General features: G+C 45.1%; 3 protein-coding genes across 4 annotated transcripts in view; 1 reads left to right on the top strand and 2 right to left on the bottom strand.

The window, feature by feature from the left end:
* Positions 1-71: 71 nt before the first annotated feature.
* LOC135515960 (DENN domain-containing protein 11-like) lies at positions 72-9,519 on the bottom strand. 2 transcript variants are annotated; one of them, XM_064939859.1, is made up of 10 exons: positions 9,379-9,519; positions 7,710-8,134; positions 5,301-5,400; positions 4,758-4,916; positions 3,085-3,241; positions 2,813-2,951; positions 2,468-2,599; positions 2,007-2,157; positions 1,834-1,902; positions 72-1,648 (listed from the first exon to the last, which is right to left on the bottom strand). In XM_064939859.1, exons 2-10 carry the CDS (start codon positions 8,098-8,100, stop codon positions 1,453-1,455), a joined length of 1,494 nt encoding a protein of 497 aa, XP_064795931.1. In that variant the 5' UTR covers positions 8,101-8,134; positions 9,379-9,519; the 3' UTR covers positions 72-1,452. The 2 variants fall into 2 exon arrangements, with proteins under 2 accessions (XP_064795931.1, XP_064795932.1); XM_064939860.1 differs by lacking the exon at positions 9,379-9,519 and adding an exon at positions 8,240-8,676.
* LOC135515961 (ADP-ribosylation factor-like protein 1) lies at positions 8,683-13,550 on the top strand. The gene is made up of 6 exons (XM_064939861.1): positions 8,683-8,789; positions 11,116-11,253; positions 11,476-11,557; positions 12,073-12,184; positions 12,350-12,528; positions 12,711-13,550. The coding sequence occupies exons 1-6, from the start codon at positions 8,786-8,788 to the stop codon at positions 12,739-12,741; spliced, it is 546 nt and encodes a 181-aa protein (XP_064795933.1). The 5' UTR covers positions 8,683-8,785; the 3' UTR covers positions 12,742-13,550.
* utp20 (UTP20 small subunit processome component) overlaps positions 13,463-21,071 on the bottom strand; it is a 28,575-nt gene continuing 20,966 nt past the window's right edge. Inside the window, exons 43-58 of the mRNA XM_064939858.1 lie at positions 19,333-19,477; positions 19,001-19,117; positions 18,735-18,905; positions 17,991-18,122; positions 17,683-17,793; positions 17,439-17,518; positions 17,276-17,345; positions 16,868-17,050; positions 16,563-16,694; positions 16,310-16,442; positions 15,739-15,944; positions 15,406-15,477; positions 15,010-15,288; positions 14,760-14,886; positions 14,382-14,527; positions 13,463-13,947 (exon numbers count right to left, since the gene is read on the bottom strand). Of these exons, the coding sequence (XP_064795930.1) occupies positions 13,795-13,947; positions 14,382-14,527; positions 14,760-14,886; positions 15,010-15,288; positions 15,406-15,477; positions 15,739-15,944; positions 16,310-16,442; positions 16,563-16,694; positions 16,868-17,050; positions 17,276-17,345; positions 17,439-17,518; positions 17,683-17,793; positions 17,991-18,122; positions 18,735-18,905; positions 19,001-19,117; positions 19,333-19,477 (2,257 nt within the window). The 3' untranslated portion in view covers positions 13,463-13,794. The remainder of the gene's footprint in view (positions 13,948-14,381; positions 14,528-14,759; positions 14,887-15,009; positions 15,289-15,405; positions 15,478-15,738; positions 15,945-16,309; positions 16,443-16,562; positions 16,695-16,867; positions 17,051-17,275; positions 17,346-17,438; positions 17,519-17,682; positions 17,794-17,990; positions 18,123-18,734; positions 18,906-19,000; positions 19,118-19,332; positions 19,478-21,071) is intronic.

Raw genomic sequence — 21,071 nt, 5'->3', positions numbered from 1 at the left:
GGCTGAATAGATGAGGTTCGAAGCTAGAACCTCTTGGTCTACAAGGCAGTAATTGAACCACTGCACCACAATCTCCATCACATTTTATACCACACTCTTTGTATGTTTGACATCGAGAGTTGCTGAAACGTACACAACAGTATAAGAAATGAAGTTTGAACCTACGACCTCTTGGTCTGAAGGATAGGATATAACCATTGAGCCACGAGCTCATTCACATTTTTCACTCTTCGTATATATTTGACAGAGAATTGAGGAAACACCACGAGAATACGTTTCAATTTGAGCCCAAAACCTCTTGGTCAAATGGCTGTGATAAAGTACATTTTTAAAGTAATATAAAATTGTTACATTTCTATGTTGGACATCATAAGAAAGTGTGCTGGTGAGTCCTGACCCCTCTTTCACTGGAAACCAAATCCACATGTGAACTAGTATTGTGTACTTAAGGGCTCGATTCAGTCCGTATCACAGAAGTTGCGTGACTGAAATGTAAAGGTCATTTCCGAATGAGTTGACATATGCAGCGTTTACCGGGAATGCAGTCTCCGTGAACGTGTAAAACATGGCCTTTAAATGTATATCGCACTGTAGCGTGGATCTTCAGCGCTACGGATTGAATCGGGCACTTAGTATCAGGTCTGTCGTATCATGATTATGGATGGTGTTGGTGGCCATTTCTATACAATGCTGACCACAGTGGTTTTGGGCTTAGCAGTGACTTAATGGGATCATTTTATAATAAAACACATTCTACAGATCCCTTTCTATTTAAAGACAAAAGTTTGGTGATTTCTTCTCTCAAAAACATAAATAAATAGATGTCCTATTAAGAGAAGTGACAAATCCTCCCTCAGTTTGAGGACATTACCACAGACTTTAGATTTGACTCCCCATTTGAAAACATAAGGAAACCGTAAGCATGACTTTCTTGGTAAATTCTGCTCATAGGCACCGAATCTCCAGAGTTCCAGGATGTTTGTGTTTGGCTCCACTCTTCCAGAAAAAGAGGGTTGGGGATAGACATGAATGACATTCCTCTGTTACTGTACATTTTATTGACAGGCAGGAAGGCGACGGTTAACAGTCCAGATTGAGCACCCATGAATGTCATAGGACAGTACCAAGAACCAAGAACTTTTCTTGTTCCATGGCTCTCTCCATTCATTTGCTTTGTCTGGGCCTCAGGGTCTCCCTTATTCATAAAGCATCTGAGTAGGAATGCTAATCTAGGATCAGGTCCCCCCTGTCCATGTAAGTCTTATTCAATGAGCTCTAAAAGGCTAAACGGATCTGAGATCAGCACTACTGAGACGCTTTATGAATACAGGCCTTTGTCTCAGCCTTGCCAAAATATTCTGACCTCTCAGTCCAGACTCCAGACTGTCTGCATTGAGTCTGTGTGTCTGAGTGAACAGGATCCTGTCGGTCAGTCAGTGTGCCACCCAGGCCTCAGCTGCAGCAAGGGTGCTCAGTGACCAGGAGGCTGTCATAGCCGTATGTCTCCAGCAGGTGGAGCAGGAAGAGCCTGTCTCCGTGAGGGTCAAGCCCCATGGCCCTCACACTCTCCTGGGTTAGGATGGGCTCAGGGCTCCCTGCCACCTCACTGAGCGTCTGGAAGATACGGTTATTCTGCTCCAGGAAAAACCTACAACGGTAGAGAAAAAATGAGAAGTACTTATTTTTTTAAACAATGTTTTCATGGACATTTTATTTTGTTTGTATATAGAAATAAACTGCTTAATTAAGTGTAAAAAAATATATATATATAATTTTGAAGGCTTCTTTATATAAACGCCAGTTGTAGACTGGATCCTGGTGTAATATACTGACAGAATGAAGTGGTCCTCTTCACTGGACACACAGTCTCCATTCTCCTCCTGAGAATATAACAGCATCTGCCTGGAAACACCATGTTGTCACTATTATCGTCACCTCTGTATCGACTACAAGAAGATAACATGAACAACATTCTCCCCCTCGGGTTATTTTGCAGACTACTGTACCTCTGTTCCGTGAGTCTGCGGTACTTCTCTCTGTCTGCAGCGCTGAGCCGCAGTAAAGGCTTCAGACTCTCTCTGGTCGTCCTCACATTCTGGTTATCCACATAGACGTCGTACAGGTCCCGCTTCTCCTCAAAGATCTTCTCTGTGGTGCCTGCACGCACACACACACACACACACACACACACACACACACACACACACACACACACACACACACACACACACACACACACACACACACACACACGCCCTTCAGTTTTATTGGAATAGTCTGAAGTGTATTCCGCTCTGTCTCTCACAGATGTGAAAGAAATAGACCGGTTTTAGAAGTGATAGCAAAACCCTACAATGCCTCCACCATATTGCTTTCACCCATCTTCAGTTTTCAGATCAGTGCAGATGAATGGAAGGGGAAGTTAAAGACTATGAAGATGCCCTATTCCCTGACTCCAGACACTCACATGCTACGTAGGACAGTTCCGTATCCAGGGTATCAATGTCTGCCACGTTGACATAGAAGAAGGGGCGGAACTCTGGCACGGCCACGCCCACCCCCGGAATGGACACGTTGGCCAGGCAACAGCAGCAGTACACTAGGGAGGACAGGAAATAGAGAAAGTTAATGAAAATGTGTATAAAATTGTATGTTTAAGAGTACATAAGTGAGTAGCATTGTGTTCTTTTGAGCATGAAGAAAACAAACGCAACTGAGAAGTTACTGTGTATGTCTGTGTCTGTGCTTGCATCCGTGTCCGTGTGTGTGTGTGTCTGTCTGTGCGTGTGCATGTGTTAGTGGCCCCCCTCACCTCTGTAACAGACCACGCCCACAGGTGGAGGAGAGAAGATGAGGATACGTCTCCTCAGCAGAGCTAACTTCCACAGGACCATGATCTGCTCCCCAAAGAACTGGATGAACTGAGACATGCAGCCAGCTGGGTGGGTGATCTGGAGGGAGGAGGAGAGCTACTGTCATCATCATCATCACCATCAATACTAGCAGCACAAAAACACACACACAGAATCCCGCCACCTGAAATACCATTTCATATCTGCGTAATAGTAAACCTCAACCTCTCACCTTCATCTCAGGGTGCATACAGTGGTTGAGAGCTGCTCCCCAGGCACTGCCAGGACATGCAGTAACCACACTCCCCCCATCGGGGGGCAGCACTGATCTCTTATCCTCAAAGAACGCCTCCAGAGGAGAGTACTGGCCAGGAGTTTTCAACTGGAGCCTGGATCAGACACACACACACACACACAAATTGAAAGTAATACAGGCAATGTAAGCAGAATGCCTAGGAATGGGTCTGTTTATGTGTCTGGGGGAAGATTACCATAGTGGGGTCTCTTCTTGTGACGCTATAATAATAGAGTAGGTAGAAGTTGCTCCTCAACACTGATACAGGAACAGTTGTTTCCATCCCCCCTAATGATACATTTTTGGGAGTAGGGTATCCTAGATCTGTTGTTAGGGGCAACTTCTACTTCGAGCTATGCTAACATCGTCAGCATTCTCTCTTCAACTCTACTAAGGATTGACATCTAAATTGCAATCTGTGTGTATAACATTGACGACTGAAAATTTGAGTTATGCATGCAGAGTAGGCCTCATGTTAGGATTCATCCTGGACTATCAATGCAACAGTAGTGTCCTTGAAATAACAGATGAGCCTGCTACTCACACTAAAAATGATGGGCTAAAAACAACCCAATGTTGGTTATTTGGTAAGCCAGAGCTGGTTAAATAATGGACAGAACATATGTTGGGTTATTTTGACCCAGCCAGTCGGGTTGCATGAATAGACCAACAAATTGGGACGACCCAAATATGGGTTAATTTAACCATCAATTGGTTATTTTTACTCTATGCTGGGTTGACCAAGCAGCTGGGTCTTTTTTATTATAATACTATGGTCCTTTTCAGGAGTGAACATTTTGTTTTCTGCCCTAACACTTTACAGCTGATTCAAATAATCATGAGTTGGTATAAAAAGGTATACCACCTTATTGGATCCCATAGACTTTCAGGGAACTCATACACTTCTGTAAGCAGCGAAAAAATGCCAATGTTTAACCACAACGTGATAACTACGCAACACAAGAGATGAATAAGAATTGCATTTACACTGGTGGGTGGCTAAATAGAGGAAGTGAGAGGAAGAGCAAAAAAAGAGAAAGGACTATCTGGAAACCACAGTATGTCTGTGTCCAAAATGACACCCTATTACCTATTAGTACAATACCTTTGACCAGGGGGTGCCATCACAACTTTCAACTCTGGTCAAAAGTAGTGCACTATATAGGGAATAGGGTGCCAATTTCAGACTCAGCCCATCTTGTTGAGCAGGATATGTGACAGATTGCAGTGTGACACCCCTCTCACACACCATTTTTAATGCAGGAGATAATTATAAATACCAGGGAGACGACTGTGACTTGAGGAGAGAGAGAGAGAGAGAGAGAGACATGAGAGAGGATACAGAGAGTGACAGAAAGTGAGAGAGTTAAAGAGAGAATGGGGGATATAGAGTACAAGAAACAGAAAGAGAGATCCAGAGAAAGACTGGGAGAGGGGGAGAGAGGGCAGAGGAGGAGTGAAAGAGAGCATACACGAAAGAGAGAGAAAGATCCAGTGACAGAAAAAAGAGAGTGAGGGAAAAACTGCAACCAAAAAGAGAGAAAGACAAAGACAGAGAGCAAAAAACAGAGAATTTATATTATCGATAGATAACTTAAAACCAGATCTACCTGACTTGGTGTTCCAGGAAGCTCATGTATCGGTACAGCAGGGTGTAAGATGTTGACAGGATACCCACAGACTTCATTCTTGCCCCCCTCTCCACCACACTATCCACCGCCATGTTGGCAAAGCACGCCAGGCCAAAGTACCCGCCCTTACGGAAGTATCTGTGGAGGCCAGAGAGAGGACCATGAGTCAAGCCAAGGGAACATACTGCCCTGCCAGTTGGCCGATTTGTCTGCTGACGATCAGTTCTAAGGTTTTGCTGTCCTGCCAAGGAGGCACAGGGGGTGCATCTAAATGTTTAGTCTAAAAGATTTTCCTCGCCTTCACTAGCTTTGCTACTACATAACAGTGCAGAAGGCTGATGCCTGGTAGCGTTCCCCCATTTCAAATGAGTTTAAATGAAGGAGGCGAGGACAGGAAGCCTATTAGACTACTGAGATGCAGGATAGGATACAAAAAAAGGGTGCCACTTTATACTATTGATAGGTTTAAAAAAAATAAAGGATTCAAGTTCATATGATTGAGATGCAGCCGGGTGTACTTACATGAAGTCGCTGGAGACTCTATGGGAGCCGCTGGCCATAGCCTTGAACTCTACTCCCTCCAGGTTCATGTCCCCTGGCAGACACCACTCTAACATGTTACCTAAACAGTAAACACACACACATAAATGGGAGTGAAATTAGGCAATACTGTAGGTATGGTTACCACAACTGTCCTAAAATGTGAAGGTTTTCACAAATGTGCAAATCTGCATGTAGATCAACCAACCAACCATAGGCCTCAAACTATTTGGAATATGCCATCATTACCAAATGAAGTCAATGCCCTCACTGATTAAAGAAATTCAATCTGCAGTGAAATCCACCAGCTGACTCCCTCTCTCTCCTACTCACTCATTAAGAATGTGTAGTCCCAGACAGTCTCAAGACTACATACATAACAACTCATTGGTTGTAAAGCCGGTGGGCAGACATTATTAACAGATGTATATACAGTGGGGCAAAAAAGTATTTAGTCAGCCACCAATTGTGCAAGTTCTCCCACTTAAAAAGATGAGAGAGGCCTGTAATTTTCATCATAGGTACACTTCAACTATGACAGACAAAATGAGAAAAAATCAAGAGAAAAAAATCCAGAAAATCACATTGTAGGATTTTTTATGAATTTATTTGCAAATTATGGTGGAAAATAAGTATTTGGTCACCTACAAACAAGCAAGATTTCTGGCTCTCACAGACCTGTAACTTCTTCTTTAAGAGGCTCCTCTGTCCTCCACTCGTTACCTGTATTAATGGCACCTGTTTGAACTTGTTATCTGTATAGAAAACACCTGTCCACAACCTCAAACAGTCACTCCAAACTCCACTATGGCCAAGACCAAAGAGCTGTCAAAGGACACCAGAAACAAAATTGTAGACCTGCACCAGGCTGGGAAGACTGAATCTGCAATAGGTAAGCAGCTTGGTTTGAAGAAATCAACTGTGGGAGCAATTATTAGGAAATGAAAGACATACAAGACCACTGATAAGCTCCCTTGATCTGGGGCTCCACGCAAGATCTCACCCTGTGGGGTCAAAATGATCACAAGAACGGTGAGCAAAAATCCCAGAACCACACGGGGGGACCTAGTGAATGACCTGCAGAGAGCTGGGACCAAAGTAACAAAGCCTACCATCAGTAACACACTACGCCGCCAGGGACTCAAATCCTGCAGTGCCAGACGTGTCCCCCTGCTTAACCCAGTACATGTCCAGGCCCGTCTGAAGTTTGCTAGAGAGTATTTGGATGATCCAGAAGAAGATTGGGAGAATGTCATATGGTCAGATGAAACCAAAATATAACATTTTGGTAAAAACTCAACTCTTCGTGTTTGGAGGACAAAGAATGCTGAGTTGCATCCAAAGAACACCATACCTACTGTGAAGCATGGGGGTGGAAACATCATGCTTTGGGGCTGTTTTTCTGCAAAGGGACCAGGATGACTGATCCATGTAAAGGAAAGAATGAATGGGGCCATGAATCGTGAGATTTTGAGTGAAAACCTCCTTCCATCAGCAAGGGCTTTGAAGATGAAACGTGGCTGGGTCTTTCAGCATGACAATGATCCCAAACACACCACCCAGGCAACGAAGGAGTGGCTTCGTAAGAAGCATTTCAAGGTCCTGGAGTGGCCTAGCCAGTCTCCAGATCTCAACCCCATAGAAAATCTTTGGAGGGAGTTGAAAGTCCGTGTTGCCCAGCAACAACCCCAAAACATCACTGCTCTAGAGGAGATCTGCATGGAGGAATGGGCCAAAATACCAGCAACAGTGTGTGAAAACCTTGTGAAGACTTATAGAAAACGTTTGACCTCTGTCATTGCCAACAAAGGGTATATAACAAAGTATTGAGATAAACTTTTGTTATTCACCAAATACTTATTTTCCACCATAATTTGCAAATAAATTCATTAGAAATCCTACAATGTGATTTTCTGGATTTATTTTCTCATTTTGTCTGTCATAGTTGAAGTGTACCGATGATGAAAATTACAGGCCTCTCATTTTTTTAAGTGGGAGAACTTGCACAATTGGTGGCTGAATAAATACTTTTTTGCCCCACTGTATCTAGCCTGCTATGGCTTATACCTCTCTGATATTCCCGAGGTGAGTGACTGGGGTTGCCTTCAGGGTGTGGTCATAGAGAATTCACACATCCCCTGTGACTTTGGGGTTCCTGAGTAAGAATATAGAGGTCTTTGTGTTGAAGAGCATCCTCAAGGCGTAGGCGAATACGCCTACAATTTCTGCAAATAATAACCAGTAGGCCTATAATGAACAATAAAATAATTATTATATGCATGGATGCTATAGACCTATAGATGTTACAAATTGATGGGTGTGACCATGCAGCTGCTTCTCTAGGCAGCAGCGCAGCACAGCACGAAAAAAGATCCGAGGTCCTCGACTCACCTGATCTTGTATCAAATGTAACCACAAACACGGCCACGATCGGATCCTTTTCTTCCCATTTCACCATGATGTCGTGCGGCACCTCTCCTTGTCCTGAGGCCGGGGTATGGTCATCCTTGTCGGGACACTGAGCATCCCATTCCGCAGGGGTGGGGATCGTGCTCCTGGATGAGAGTGATGTGTCTATGCTAGAGACTGCTGATGTTAAAAACTCAGGACCCCCCGGACTGGTGCTCCACCCTATCCCCGGCGCAGTGCATCCCGACGCCCGACTATTGGCGGGGCTCGGCCCCTTGACGTCCTTCTCCTGTACTGGTGTGGGAACAGGCTTCTCCGCCGGAGGAACCTCCTCCCAGTCCAGTAGCGGTGCCCGGTCGGACTTCTCCACCATTGCGGCTCAGCTATCTACGACCCCGGACTTGAGTCTGTAACGAAGGGATGCAGGAGAACAGAATCGTGTACAGACACGGAGCGGAGAGCCCATTCGTAATGCATTAGCTAAGCGTCGGTTGAAATAAATCCATACTCACAATTGCAAATGTTAAATAGCTTGTGTTTCAACGGAATCAATCAATCTAATTTGTGTATCATAGCCTGGTCCTTTTGCATTGGGGCATCATCCAATGATGTACATCCACTTAGGTATAAAACGAGTGTACATAAATTATTCTTCCGTTCTTTTGGAGTGCGTTCAAAATTCCACAGTATTTTACGTGCAATTTGCAGCTCTTTCTACAGAAAAAAATATTTGAAACGTTGGCTTCTTGAATATAGCTCATTGTAAGTCTAGTTCCGAATCAACGCACATCTAATATAGTATTTTTATATCGGAACTCACAACTAAATACTAAGGGGACAATTTTCTATAAAACATATAATATTTCTCGTTTCATGCAATTGTGTTTGAACTATTTAGCGTTTCAAAATATTTGTCTGACGTTGAACGTACGGACAATGAAACCGGATTACCCATTAATGACGTGTTCTTGCGACACGTCACTGAATTCCAACAGCTACGGAAGCGGTGCCGTGTCGAGATCTACAACGCCGTTGATCAAGGGTTCAGTGTCTTCAGAATGGGTACGTTTTTAAAATATATGTTTAATCTCTTTGAGAACTATAATGGGAATTCGCAAGGTTGTGTTTTATGTAGAAATGCAGGCTATTCTGCCAGCTCTTGCTACGTACCATGAAACGGGGCCACTTGCTAAGTAACATAAATAGATAGCTAACAAACATACACGTATTAATAATTGTAGTCTCACGTACAGCTACTCTGTTATTAAATTGATAAAGCTATTAAATCCCTCTAAGGTGCCTGAGTCATTAATTGTCGTCGTGATTCGTAAATACTGACAGTCTAGCTAGCTAACGTTAGCTGTACTGCTAACTCCCTGTGCCAACATGCTGAGTACTTGTAGCCCAGCTAACGTTACAGCGTCATAGCACAATAATTAGTTGACTAACGTTAATCAGTAGTTATTTATTCGACTAGTTTTTTAATGGTAAAATGCAGTGTGACACGGCATGTATGTCATTGTAACCATGTATAGCCTCCCTGTATGGTGACATCGTCTACCAATGAGTCTGGACCTTTTATAGTACAGACAGAACAGGAAATAGCCAAAGATACTAGCTAGCTAATATAGTCATTATTTATTGTGCTTACCCCTGCTGGTTCTGGCCCTGATTCAACTGTTCTCCTCAATCGCTACAGTTGCAGTACTAACGTTAGCACTAGCTCTGGAAAACCTTCTGTTCTGTGTGAATTTCCGGTAGACTCGACGCTGTCCTGCGTATTGTTGCAGGTCGGAGTGCGGATTGCACATTTTGTTCACTCCCCCCCCAAAAAAGGTGAAGGGGGAAATCTTAAATTGCACCACCATCTAACCCTGCACCTATTCACTATTCCCACCACACCATCCAACTACATTGGCCCTAAACGATCTGACACCAGCCCCTTCCCTCAACTTCCTTCAGAGGTTCTACACTAAAATCTCTCACCCCAAAATATTGATCTGCAACTACCAAGTCTATAAACACAATAAATCCTAACTTACTAAAACCCATTCTCTCTCTGGTTCTCTCTTCTAGCCTCCCAGTCAAATCACTCACTCTATGGCTATCATCTACTCCCTTCACTGCCTCAGCATAGGACACTTTCTGCCCCACTGCCAATCTCAACCTGTCTCTCACAGGGCAATTGGAATCCACAGCTGCATGGGCGCTCCCACAGTTGACACGCAGTGCTTTCTCTATCCCAGATGTACACTCCCTCAGATTATGTCCTCCGGCACTTCTCTCACATCATGGGATCTCCCTTATACTCACTGCTGCAACATGTCTGAATCCTTGGCACCTGAAGCGCCGTAGTGGGTTCAGAACATAGGCCCTCACAGAATAGCAAACCTGACCTTATCAGGTATAAATTCTGTGTCAAAGCTCAACAAGACAGGTGGGTTATTCTCAGTCTCACCGGGGTATTCTTAGTCTCACCTTTGCCTCTGATCACTTCTTTGAGCAAAAGCACAGGTTGAGCCCCAAGACTCGTCACACACGCTTCCTTTCGCTGGTTGAGAAAATGCAAAGTGTGAATACTGTCACCAAGGCAAAGGGTGGCTACTTTGTAGAATCTCAAATATAAAATGTTCATTTGTTTTAATTTTTTTTGATTACTACATGACTCCATATGTATTATTGTGGTTTTGATGTCTTCACCATTATTCTACAATGTAGGAAATAGTTGTTTTTTTTAAATTAGGAAAAACCCTTGAATGAATAGGTGTGTCCAAACTTTTGACTGGTACTGTACGTCCTGCCATCTGCATCCCTCCTGAAAACTGGGGAAGCGTCAAAGACGTCATTATCTCAACTGTTCGGCACAGTCCCGTCGATAGCACTCTGGAATACCCTTCTCTCCATATGGTTTCTAGCGCGTTCGCATAGCCCACGGCTGGCCGTGTGATCTACAATTCCGACACAGTGTTAGAAACCTCAATCATCGCTTTTCTGAACATATGGCCCTTATCTTTCATATCAGCGAGAAATAATATTTTGAATAACGATACACTTACTGTGTGTGTCTCGAGTTGACGAACTCCACTTCCACCCCAGTTATGCTTACACTCAGGTTTTCGGAGCGCTAGATTGATAATTGGCACGGGTGGTCACCTCTGTCTTCCGTAAACAAGCGCTGTAACGTGGCAATGTAGGGTTAGTGTTCCCACACGGCCAGAAAGAGGCGCGACTTTCCAAAACCGTACCGCATGTTAACACTTCGAGCAAGCGTCAGGGCTCTTGACAAAAGTCAGCCGGGAAGAAGATCCCTTCATCGATAGGTGCTAAAGGTAGTTAGCGTCTGTACTACCACTGATTGTCTAACTCATGTCATGTCCATGTGCTGTAGGTGGGTGGTTTTCCAGTCTCTTCTCTGGCCTGTTTGGCACCAGAGAGATGAGGATCCTGATCCTGGGGTTGGACGGCGCCGGTAAAACGACCATCCTGTACCGCCTGCAGGTCGGCGAGGTGGTCACTACCATTCCAAGTACGTAACTCTTTTCTTTCTACTTCGAAACGCTGCTCACGCAATATCTGTTGCCCAGGTGCATGCGTGGAAAATCAATTAATGTTAGTGTGCTCCCCAATGAGTTGAATTGGTCTTCGTCAATGTCAATGTCAAAGAGAGATGGTTAAAGTGCATTCCTTTCTTTGCCATGTGTGCTCGAGGTTTTTAAATCTCTGCCATTGTGCTGATTGTGTTGTACAGCAATCGGCTTCAATGTGGAGACGGTGACGTACAAAAACCTGAAGTTCCAGGTGTGGGATCTTGGTGGACAGACGAGTATTAGGTAATTATATCACAAGTGTTTCCTATTTATCAAATTGTATTAGTCACATACACCGAATACAACAGGTGTAGACCTTACAGTGAAATGCTTACTTACGAGCCCCTAACCAACAATAGTTTCAAAAAAATGTGTATAAGAGTAAGAGATTAAAAGTAACAAGTAATTAAAGAGCCGCAGTAAAATAACAATAGTGAGACTATATACAGGGGGGTACCAATGCAGAGTCAATGTGCGGGGGGGGGGGCACCGGTTAGTTGAGGTAGTATGTACATGTAGGTAGTTATTAAAGTGACTGCGTAGATCACAACTGAGAGTAGTAGTGGTGTATACAACACACATAGACATTGTTTGAACTTTAAAAGGTAGACAGAAGCTTCCTCAAGAGAGCACAACTTTCCATACATTATTGTGCCATACCTCTTTACAATTTAGAGGGTTTGGCCTACTTGCTTCTGCCCTTCACTCTCCCTCTAACCTTCGTCTCTCTCCTTCAAACCCTTGTATCTCTCTCCCAGGCCATACTGGCGTTGTTACTACTCCAACACGGATGCTGTCATCTACGTGGTGGACAGCAGTGACCGAGACAGAATGGGCATCTCTAAGTCTGAGCTTGTCGCCATGCTGGAGGTAGGTCATGTGGATAGGCCTGCATTCATTGCATTGATAAGAGTGCAGGTGTCATTGAGTATGAGGCAGGTATGACTTTTTTTTTAGGTGCTCTGGAGGGCAAGTTGTAATGATCAATGTATTTTCTCCGTGTGACTGACTCTCTCTCCCTGTTTGTCTCTTCAGGAAGAGGAGTTGAAGAAAGCCATCCTGGTGGTGTTTGCTAACAAGCAGGACATGGAGCAGGCCATGACCCCGGCTGAGGTGGCCAACTCCCTGGGCCTCCCCGCCCTCAAAGACCGGAAGTGGCAGATCTTCAAGACCTCCGCCACCAAGGGCACAGGCCTGGACGAGGCCATGGAGTGGTGAGGGTTTCCTTTTGGTTGACATCAGTCATGTAGCAAAGCTTTTTTTATATTGATTTTACTATAGTAGAATAAAGATGTCCTGTCCTTGTGTCAACCCCCCCTCCTTTAATAAACCCACAGTTGACATTGCGCAACACCATGTCATATTATTCAACAATGTTTGCTCTCTCCCCCCATAGGCTGGTAGAAGCCCTGAAGAACAGGCAGTGAAGGCAGCCCACACCTCTTGTTCTCTGTAAATACTCCGGACCTCCTGTATAAAATATTTCCTGATTGGACCGCTCAGGAGGACCAGTGACTGCACTCCTTCCAGGGGCACGTTCAAGATAGAAATGTCATGAATAGAGCTGACGTGATTCCTTACTCTACGTGTCACACACAACACATTTCTATATGAAGGTTCCACAACGTTGTGCCCTGCTGAAAACAGCCCTGAAGCCTTCACCATGCCTTCCAATCTGGGATAGAGGCTGCAATATAGTATACTACCTGGTCCCAAAATAATGTTATCACCCCAGCCCATAGCCCTGGTGTTTGCAGATCTGAAGGGAACCAGATAATGTGGTGATGGCTTCACACGCAATTAAACAATGAGGAGCTTTCTGCCATTTTTGGTGAACCCTTCCAGCTCCTTCTGATCTGTAAAGACCCAAGGGAAAGGGGCTAGGGGGTTGGTGTTGGCTCAGGCTCAATTCTCAGTGGTAAAGAACTGACTGGCCCCTTCAAGGAAGAGGACCTGAGCGATGTTACTGCAGCTGGTGCTGTTTTTTGTATTGTACTACTCATGCCTTTTTTTTCCTTTTCTAAAACTGCTGTTGGGTGTGTAATTTAAAGTTTGAGGTTGTTAGTTTAGGCCTTTTCATTTGGAATGCTCAAACTTTAATAATCAGATTGTGTAAATGCCACTAGCCAGTTGTTGAACACTAACTGCTTAATTTGTATGCTACAACTTTTATTGCATATTTATAGGAGCTTGTACAGTGAAGACAACCCACAGTAAACTGATTTCACACGGAGTATATCATCCTTTGTCGTCAAATTACTTTCATCCCACCCAAGATAAGCAATATTCAACAGGACCACTGTTCAAAGAAAGTAGGACTTATTTTTAATTTAAAAAAAAGTTACATTAAATGCACAAATATATCAAATCCTTGACTGAGAATTCATACAGAGGTGGCTTGCGTCTGTCAGCTCCTGCATTAAGCAGGACACGGTTGCCTGGTCTTCTCATCCATCCTTGCTATATAATGGATAATAACATCATTTCACCATCGCCAAGTCCTTGAGTGAGTTCCTCTGTCTCTTGGCTTTGTAGCCAGGCCGCAGGAACTCAATCTTCCTCTTCTTGGCCTCGATCTTGTTCTTGTGTTTCTTCAGCTTCTTTCTGGCTGCGATGTCAGGGTTAGCCACCGCCTGAGAGAGAGTTAAAGGGTGAGATGCTGGTATGCAACATTACGATAAACAGTGTCTGATGTATTGTTTCACTAGCTCAAAAGATTGCATGTTGTCAAAATATGTAAGTGAATATTAACAGATTAAATACATTTTAGGAATAAGTTCAGGGTGTAATAAGTCATTAATCTACCATTTATGTTCTTAACTGTGGGTAACAGGGATATTGGTATCCAATGTTATATTTTTCAACAATACCTTTTTGTATTAAAAAAGTCTGTCACGTGACAATCTGTAGAATTGCAGGTAACAAGCACTGCCAAACAAAGTCTGAATGTATGCTATTTTTCATCTCACTCGAGTTGTGTTCCGATTATTCTTTGAATTTTCTGTAAAAAAAAAAAAAAGGGGGTCCCCGAGCACAAGTTTGAGAACCCCTGCCATAGAGTACACACCTGCATAGCCTTGTGTTTCTTGCGGTTGGCCCTCCTCTGTGAGGCATCCTTCTGAACGGCTGAGAAGGCCAGGGAGAAGGTCTGCAGCCCCACCTGCTTCTTCAACAGCTCTATTAGCTCCTGGGACAGGTTTTTCAGGGTGGGGTCTGGGGAGTAAAACGTCTAATTAAATAGAGCACTAATTTGATGCATCTCTGTGACCAACACCAACAGACGGATCAGTACTACACAGAGTTGAGTTGACACATAACAAGAGCGAGCAGTCAGACAAACACACAGAACAGGGAGAGAACTGAAAGGCCAGAGTTATGGTGAAAGGGAGTGTCGTGTTAGCTTGATCCTCGTAGCTGTTATTAAATGATGAGGACAGTATGCTACCTTGGTCTGCATAGGTGCTGTCCAGTTCTCTGTAGAGAGGAGCGATGATGGTGGTGAGGTAAGGACCCAGCCTGTCTTTACCCAGGTCCACAGCTATGGCCCCCAGGAACTTAAACACACATGTTCTCTATGGGGGGAGAGAAAGGACAAATAACAATGCAAACATTTATTGCAGATATTCATCAACTCACCATCTGTAAATAAGCAGTGGTGTTGGGAAAACATAAAAGGACCACGTGTTTGTGTGTACCTTGAGGGGTATCTTGGGCGTGTCTGCAGCTTCCCTCTTAGCCATTAGAGACAGCTTCTTCATCATCCACAGTAAGGATGGAGGACGATCATCCTTCTCATCCTCCTCTTCCTCATCACCTTTCTCTCCTTCGTCATCCTTTCCATCGTTCTCCCGATCTCCTCCGTTCTCCATCTCTTCTTCCTCCCCCCCCTCCTCTACTTCCCGGGCAGGTGGGATTTCAGACTCGGGTGAGATCAGGTAGATCACCTTGGCGACGAACAGCAGATTCTTGATCACCTGGGGAACGGCAGACGAGACCATCCAACCTGTCAATCGAACTACTGCCCGACGGGTGACACCTCCGACTTAAATAGTCTGTTTGCAACATCATCAGTGTAATATCGTCGTCCTTACCTGTTCTCCTGTTGACGTGTCCAGGTACTTCGACTGGAGCTGGTGACAGAATGACAGGACCAACTCTCTCATCTGGTGGAGGGAAGGAGAGGGGAAAGCCAGGTAAAAGACACATAAATCAGTATGACTAAACATCACTTGAGTCACACCCTTGTTTACAATACAATGCATTCAATTATCTCATTGTTATTCAAACCCCCAAAAAGCTGTTCTCCCTGTTCCGCCTCATTCACTGAGAAGCCCATCTTGATGACGCATTTGACCCTGGTCACTCTAAGCAGGTCAAGTCATCGGTCTGTATCTTTGGTTAAGTGATGTTCAGACCCGTCTCACCTTCTTGTCGAGGTTGGTTGTAAGGAACGTGGTCGCCACAGGTTCTGGTGTGGTGGCGTTTTTGGCACCGCCCTTCTCTGTGGTCTCCTCTCTCCAGCGGGCAACCAGCTGGTCTGGCCGGTGGGCAGCAAACAGCTGACCAAACAGTTGAGAGGCGGTCAGCCACACCCAACAGTGAGGGTAACGCAGGTGGGTCTCAACATGACCTGATGGAGGGGGGGGGGAGACACATTGCTCCGTTACACCAAGGGGAAGTCAGCAGTTTACAGGGTAAAATATTATATTCAATGATCGATGAATTAATGTAGATCTATAGGTTCTAGACTTTATCATCAACCCATAGAACAAGAGAGACGTTTCAGGTGAAACCGTGTAGGCACATGGGTTTAATCACACTGCTTAACATACCACAGTACTCTACTATTTATCTCACCACAGACAACGGAGATGCCTGAGGTGATTTTCAGACCGGGCCCATCTGAAAGATGCCTGATGTTTGATCTACGACCATAGGAAATGGCAAGACAGCACAAACAGATGTGGGCCCAGGCTAGAGGTAGTAGTGTCTTACCCAGGATGTTAGTGAGAGTGTCTTGAGGCTTGCTGAGCTCCAGTAGGCTACAGTCCTTGGTGAGTTTGGTGACCAGGGTGAGGTAACTGAACAGCAGTCTATCTGCTGCCTTCTCATCCTTCTCCTCCTCAATCTGACAGACACACAGATATAGAGCAGCTGTTAGCACAGGTTATAGAAAATAATAAATAAAATACAAATGCTTAGGCAATGCTTTTGAAAGTTTAGGTAAAATAGTTCATGTTCGACTCACGTCTTCAAAGTTGTTGGGGTGGATCTCTTTCTCGATGAGGGGCAGCAGGGCATCTAAACGGCGGCCAAACTGAACCCCCTCTACCTCCACAAACAGCCCACACACCTGGGCCCCCAGACGACGCAGAGACACCTGGGGATAGGGGTCAGAGGTTACAGCAGGAGGACATGGGGTGCATCTCAATAGTCTAAGGTGGATTTCCATTATTTGCACTTGATCAGACCTTTACATTGCTTTATTAGACCCGTAGAGAAAGACAAGACTAATGTGTGTGTGTGTGTGTGTGTCTGTGTGTGTGTCTGTACCTTGTCTCCAGACAGCCAAGTGTTGACCAGGGTGAACAGGGTGTTCTGGTGTTGCTGGTCCAGTTGACTCAGCAGTGATTTGATGGCAACAGCGGCCATCTTCTTACAGCGAGCCGAGTCATCGTTCACCATGGCCAGTGCCAGAGGGACGAAGAACAACCCACTGTGCTGCAGCAGCAGGTTCTAGGACAGAGACGAATCAGTTACACACAGGAGTAGAATTAGGTTGTCCCAAAGAAAACTGATCTAAGGTCAGTTTTGAGTTTATTCCCTATTATGGTTAGGATGTGGGATCTGTTTCTATAGCCAACTTCGATCAGGAGCAGTGGGTATAGAAAGCGACCAGTTACTGCGAGTCGAACTCCGGTAATTATGGGATGTGTGTGTCAGGAGGATTGTTGTGGATACCTGAGGGAAGGTTTGGAAGATATAGGCCATCAACTCCAGAGCAGCCTCTCTTCCTGTGTCAAACTCATAACTAACACAGAGAGAGAGATTTTAGTATCAAAAGTCACAAACAAACGACTTACATCTAAAACAATGAATCCCTTTAAACACAAATATATCCTACCTGAGCTGGGCCACGATGAAGTCCAGGTGTGATCTCAGTTTCTTCCCCAGAGGATAATCCAGGATATACTTCTGGTAAATCTATAGGTGAAAATAACAGGAAAAAACTAAAACTAAGAATCTAAAAATGTGTTGACTTAATTAAGCACAGTTAAACCACTGTTTTAACAAGGCCCCTTCAAAAATAAAATACAAATGGTAAAATACAGGTTTAAAAATGAATATAAAAAGAAACCAAACCGTACATGTCTGCACTGGACCCTGATCATGCCGTTCTGCCCGGTAACAGACAGCTTGGCCACTTTCTTCATCAGCTCCTCCATCTCTGGCACTACCAGCTTCCTGGACAGGATGGCCTGTAGGGGGAGATACAGAGGAGGACAGATTAAGAATTTCATTAAACACTTTGAATGCAAATACATCTATATGTCTGGTTAAATAAAGGTCTAAAAAATGTTGGGGTCTAATGTATTAGCTGTAACAATAAAGTATGGTCTCCCAACTCCATCTCTCTCCTAGATTTGGACAGGTGGAGAGGGAGGGCGTTAGCTACCTTTAGCAGGCCGAAGGCTGTCGCCTGACGTGATTGGTCATAAATGTCCTCCTCAGCGTATCCCAGCAGCACTTGCAGCTGCGTCTCAGTTATCTTGTGTGTCTTCGTGTTCTTTACTAGGATGGTGATGGACTGACGGCGAAAAGAAGGATCATTCAATGATTTGATATGGCCACATTTCTGTTATTTCAAATCATACAATATGGCATGTTTTTGCAATGTGGAATGAATGTACTTTATATTATATTTAAGCAATAAGGCACCTAGGGGGGTGGGGGGGTGCTATTATAAACTGGTTACCAACATAATTAGAACAGTAAACAAGTCTAAACACCTGAGGTGTGTGGTATATGGCCAATATACCATATACTTAGCCGTGGAATATTGGTCATATATCACAAACCCCCGAGGTGCCTTATTAAGCAATAAAGCATGAGGGGGTGTGGTATATGGCCAATATACCACAGCTAAGGGCTGTTCTTACGCGCAACGCAACCCGGAGTGCCTGGACGTAATTAGAGCAGTAAAAATATGTTTTTTTATACCCGTGGTATATGGTCTGATATACCCCGGCTGTCAGCCAATCAGCATTCATGGATTGAACCACCCAGTTTACAAGGTCTCATATACCACAGCTTTCAGTCAATCAGAATCCAGGGCTCGAACGGCCCCGTTTATAATTGATACTATATTAAAATGTATTCATTAAACCATTTCCAGGATAGAAACAAACACTTGTGCTACCTTGAAGCAGTTCTGGACGAGTTGGAAGTTCTCTCCGCGGGCAGCGCCAGCCTTGGAGTAGTCTTTGAGCAGGACAAACAGCTGCTTGGTGAGTTGGCCTGCATTCTGCTCTACAGCTGGCAGGGCGAACCGCAACAGGAACGTAAAAGCTAAGAGAGCTTCTGTTATCACCTGGAGGCACGGAGAGAGAGACATACACTCAGATACAGACACACACACACTTCTCAACACACACACACAGACACACACACACACACACAACTGACCTTGACGTGCATGGAGTTGAGACAGTCTAGTAGCAGAGCAAAGAAGGGATCCAGCATCTCAAGAGCAGAGGCCTCAGAGGAGTTCACCTTGGACTTCTTCAGACTCATATGGAGCAGCTAGACAGAGAAAGAACGACAACAGTCAACCAACCACAGATGAATGAACAGTAAACCACTGTTCAGCCATTGGTTACCATTTGTTCACGGGACTGGTTGTTGTTTATCTTAATACCTGCCTGCCGCAAAACACTATTTCATCTTCTAGTCAACCTGTGTGAAAGCCTGTGAGAAAGTTCCTGAAAGTTTCAGGGAGGGTAGCTAGATTGGTTTACCCGGAGTCCAGTGTCCACTAGGATGTGCATGTTGGTGCGGCTGCTGACGGGGGCTTTAAGTCCTCCTCTCTTTGGGGTGGTGGGCAAGAGGAGACAGCTGGGAGGAGGCAGGCGAGGGTCTGGGGGCGCCTGGGGCTTTTTGTCCCTACACACAAACAATAAAGACAAGACGTCAAATATTACAGTACAACGGTTTGATTTGTTTGATCGTAGCTAGCTAGCCACATAGCCGTCTTTGTATCTAAGACAATTGTGTAGTCTAGAGCGATTTTCTAGGTTAGCTAGCCAGCTATTGTCGTTCTTTTAACGTAACGTTACGCAATCAACACTGCTAGCTAGCCAGCTAGCCCCCGAATAGCAGCACTGTAGAAACTATTACACTCGACGGAACGACTTGATTAGTGTAGTGTCAACATCGCAGCCACTGCCAGCTAGCCTACAAAGTCAACAACGCAGCCACTGCCAGCTAGCCTACTCCAGCAGTACTGTATCATTTCAATCATTTTAGTCAATAAGATTCTTGCTACGTAAGCTTAACTTTCTGAACATTCGAGACGTGTAGTCCACATGTCATTCCAATCTCCTTTGCATTAGCGTAGCCTCTTCTGTAGCCTGTCAACTATGTGTCTATCTATCCCTGTTCTCTCCTCTCTGCACAGACCATACAAACGCTCCACACCGCGTGGCCGCGGCCACCCTAATCTGGTGGTCCCAGCGCGCACGACCCACGTGGAGTTCCAGGTCTCCGGTAGCCTCTGGAACTGCCGATCTGCGGCCAACAAGGCAGAGTTCATCTCAGCCTATGCCTCCCTCCAGTCCCTCGACTTCTTGGCACTGACGGAAACATGGATCACCACAGATAACACTGCTACTCCTACTGCTCTCTCTTCGTCCGCCCACGTGTTCTCGCACACCCCGAGAGCTTCTGGTCAGCGGGGTGGTGGCACCGGGATCCTCATCTCTCCCAAGTGGTCATTCTCTCTTTCTCCCCTTACCCATCTGTCTATCGCCTCCTTTGAATTCCATGCTGTCACAGTTATCAGCCCTTTCAAGCTTAACATCCTTATCATTTATCGCCCTCCAGGTTCCCTCGGAGAGTTCATCAATGAGCTTGATGCCTTGATAAGCTCCTTTCCTGAGGACGGCTCACCTCTCACAGTCCTGGGCGACTTTAACCTCCCCACGTCTACCTTTGACTCATTCCTCTCTGCCTCCTTCTTTCCACTCCTCTCCTCTTTTGACCTCACCCTCTCACCTTCCCCCACTACTCACAAGGCAGGCAATACGCTCGACCTCATCTTTACTAGATGCTGTTCTTCCACTAACCTCATTGCAACTCCCCTCCAAGTCTCCGACCACTACCTTGTATCCTTTTCCCTCTCGCTCTCATCCAACACTTCCCACACTGCCCCTACTCGGATGGTATCGCGCCGTCCCAACCTTCGCTCTCTCTCCCCCGCTACTCTCTCCTCTTCCATCCTATCATCTCTTCCCTCTGCTCATACCTTCTCCAACCTATCTCCTGATTCTGCCTCCTCAACCCTCCTCTCTTCCCTTTCTGCATCCTTTGACTCTCTATGTCCCTTATCCTCCAGGCCGGCTCGGTCCTCCCCTCCCGCTCCGTGGCTCGACGACTCATTGCGAGCTCACAGAACAGAGCTCCGGGCAGCCGAGCGGAAATGGAGGAAAACTCGCCTCCCTGCGGACCTGGCATCCTTTCACTCCCTCCTCTCTACATT

This window comes from Oncorhynchus masou, chromosome 27 (genome assembly GCF_036934945.1).
Source record: "Oncorhynchus masou masou isolate Uvic2021 chromosome 27, UVic_Omas_1.1, whole genome shotgun sequence".
In the NCBI taxonomy this organism is placed as follows: Eukaryota; Metazoa; Chordata; class Actinopteri; order Salmoniformes; family Salmonidae; genus Oncorhynchus; species Oncorhynchus masou.
The sequence above is the reverse complement of the archived record's forward strand: the minus strand, read 5'-3'. Positions and strand labels throughout refer to the sequence as shown.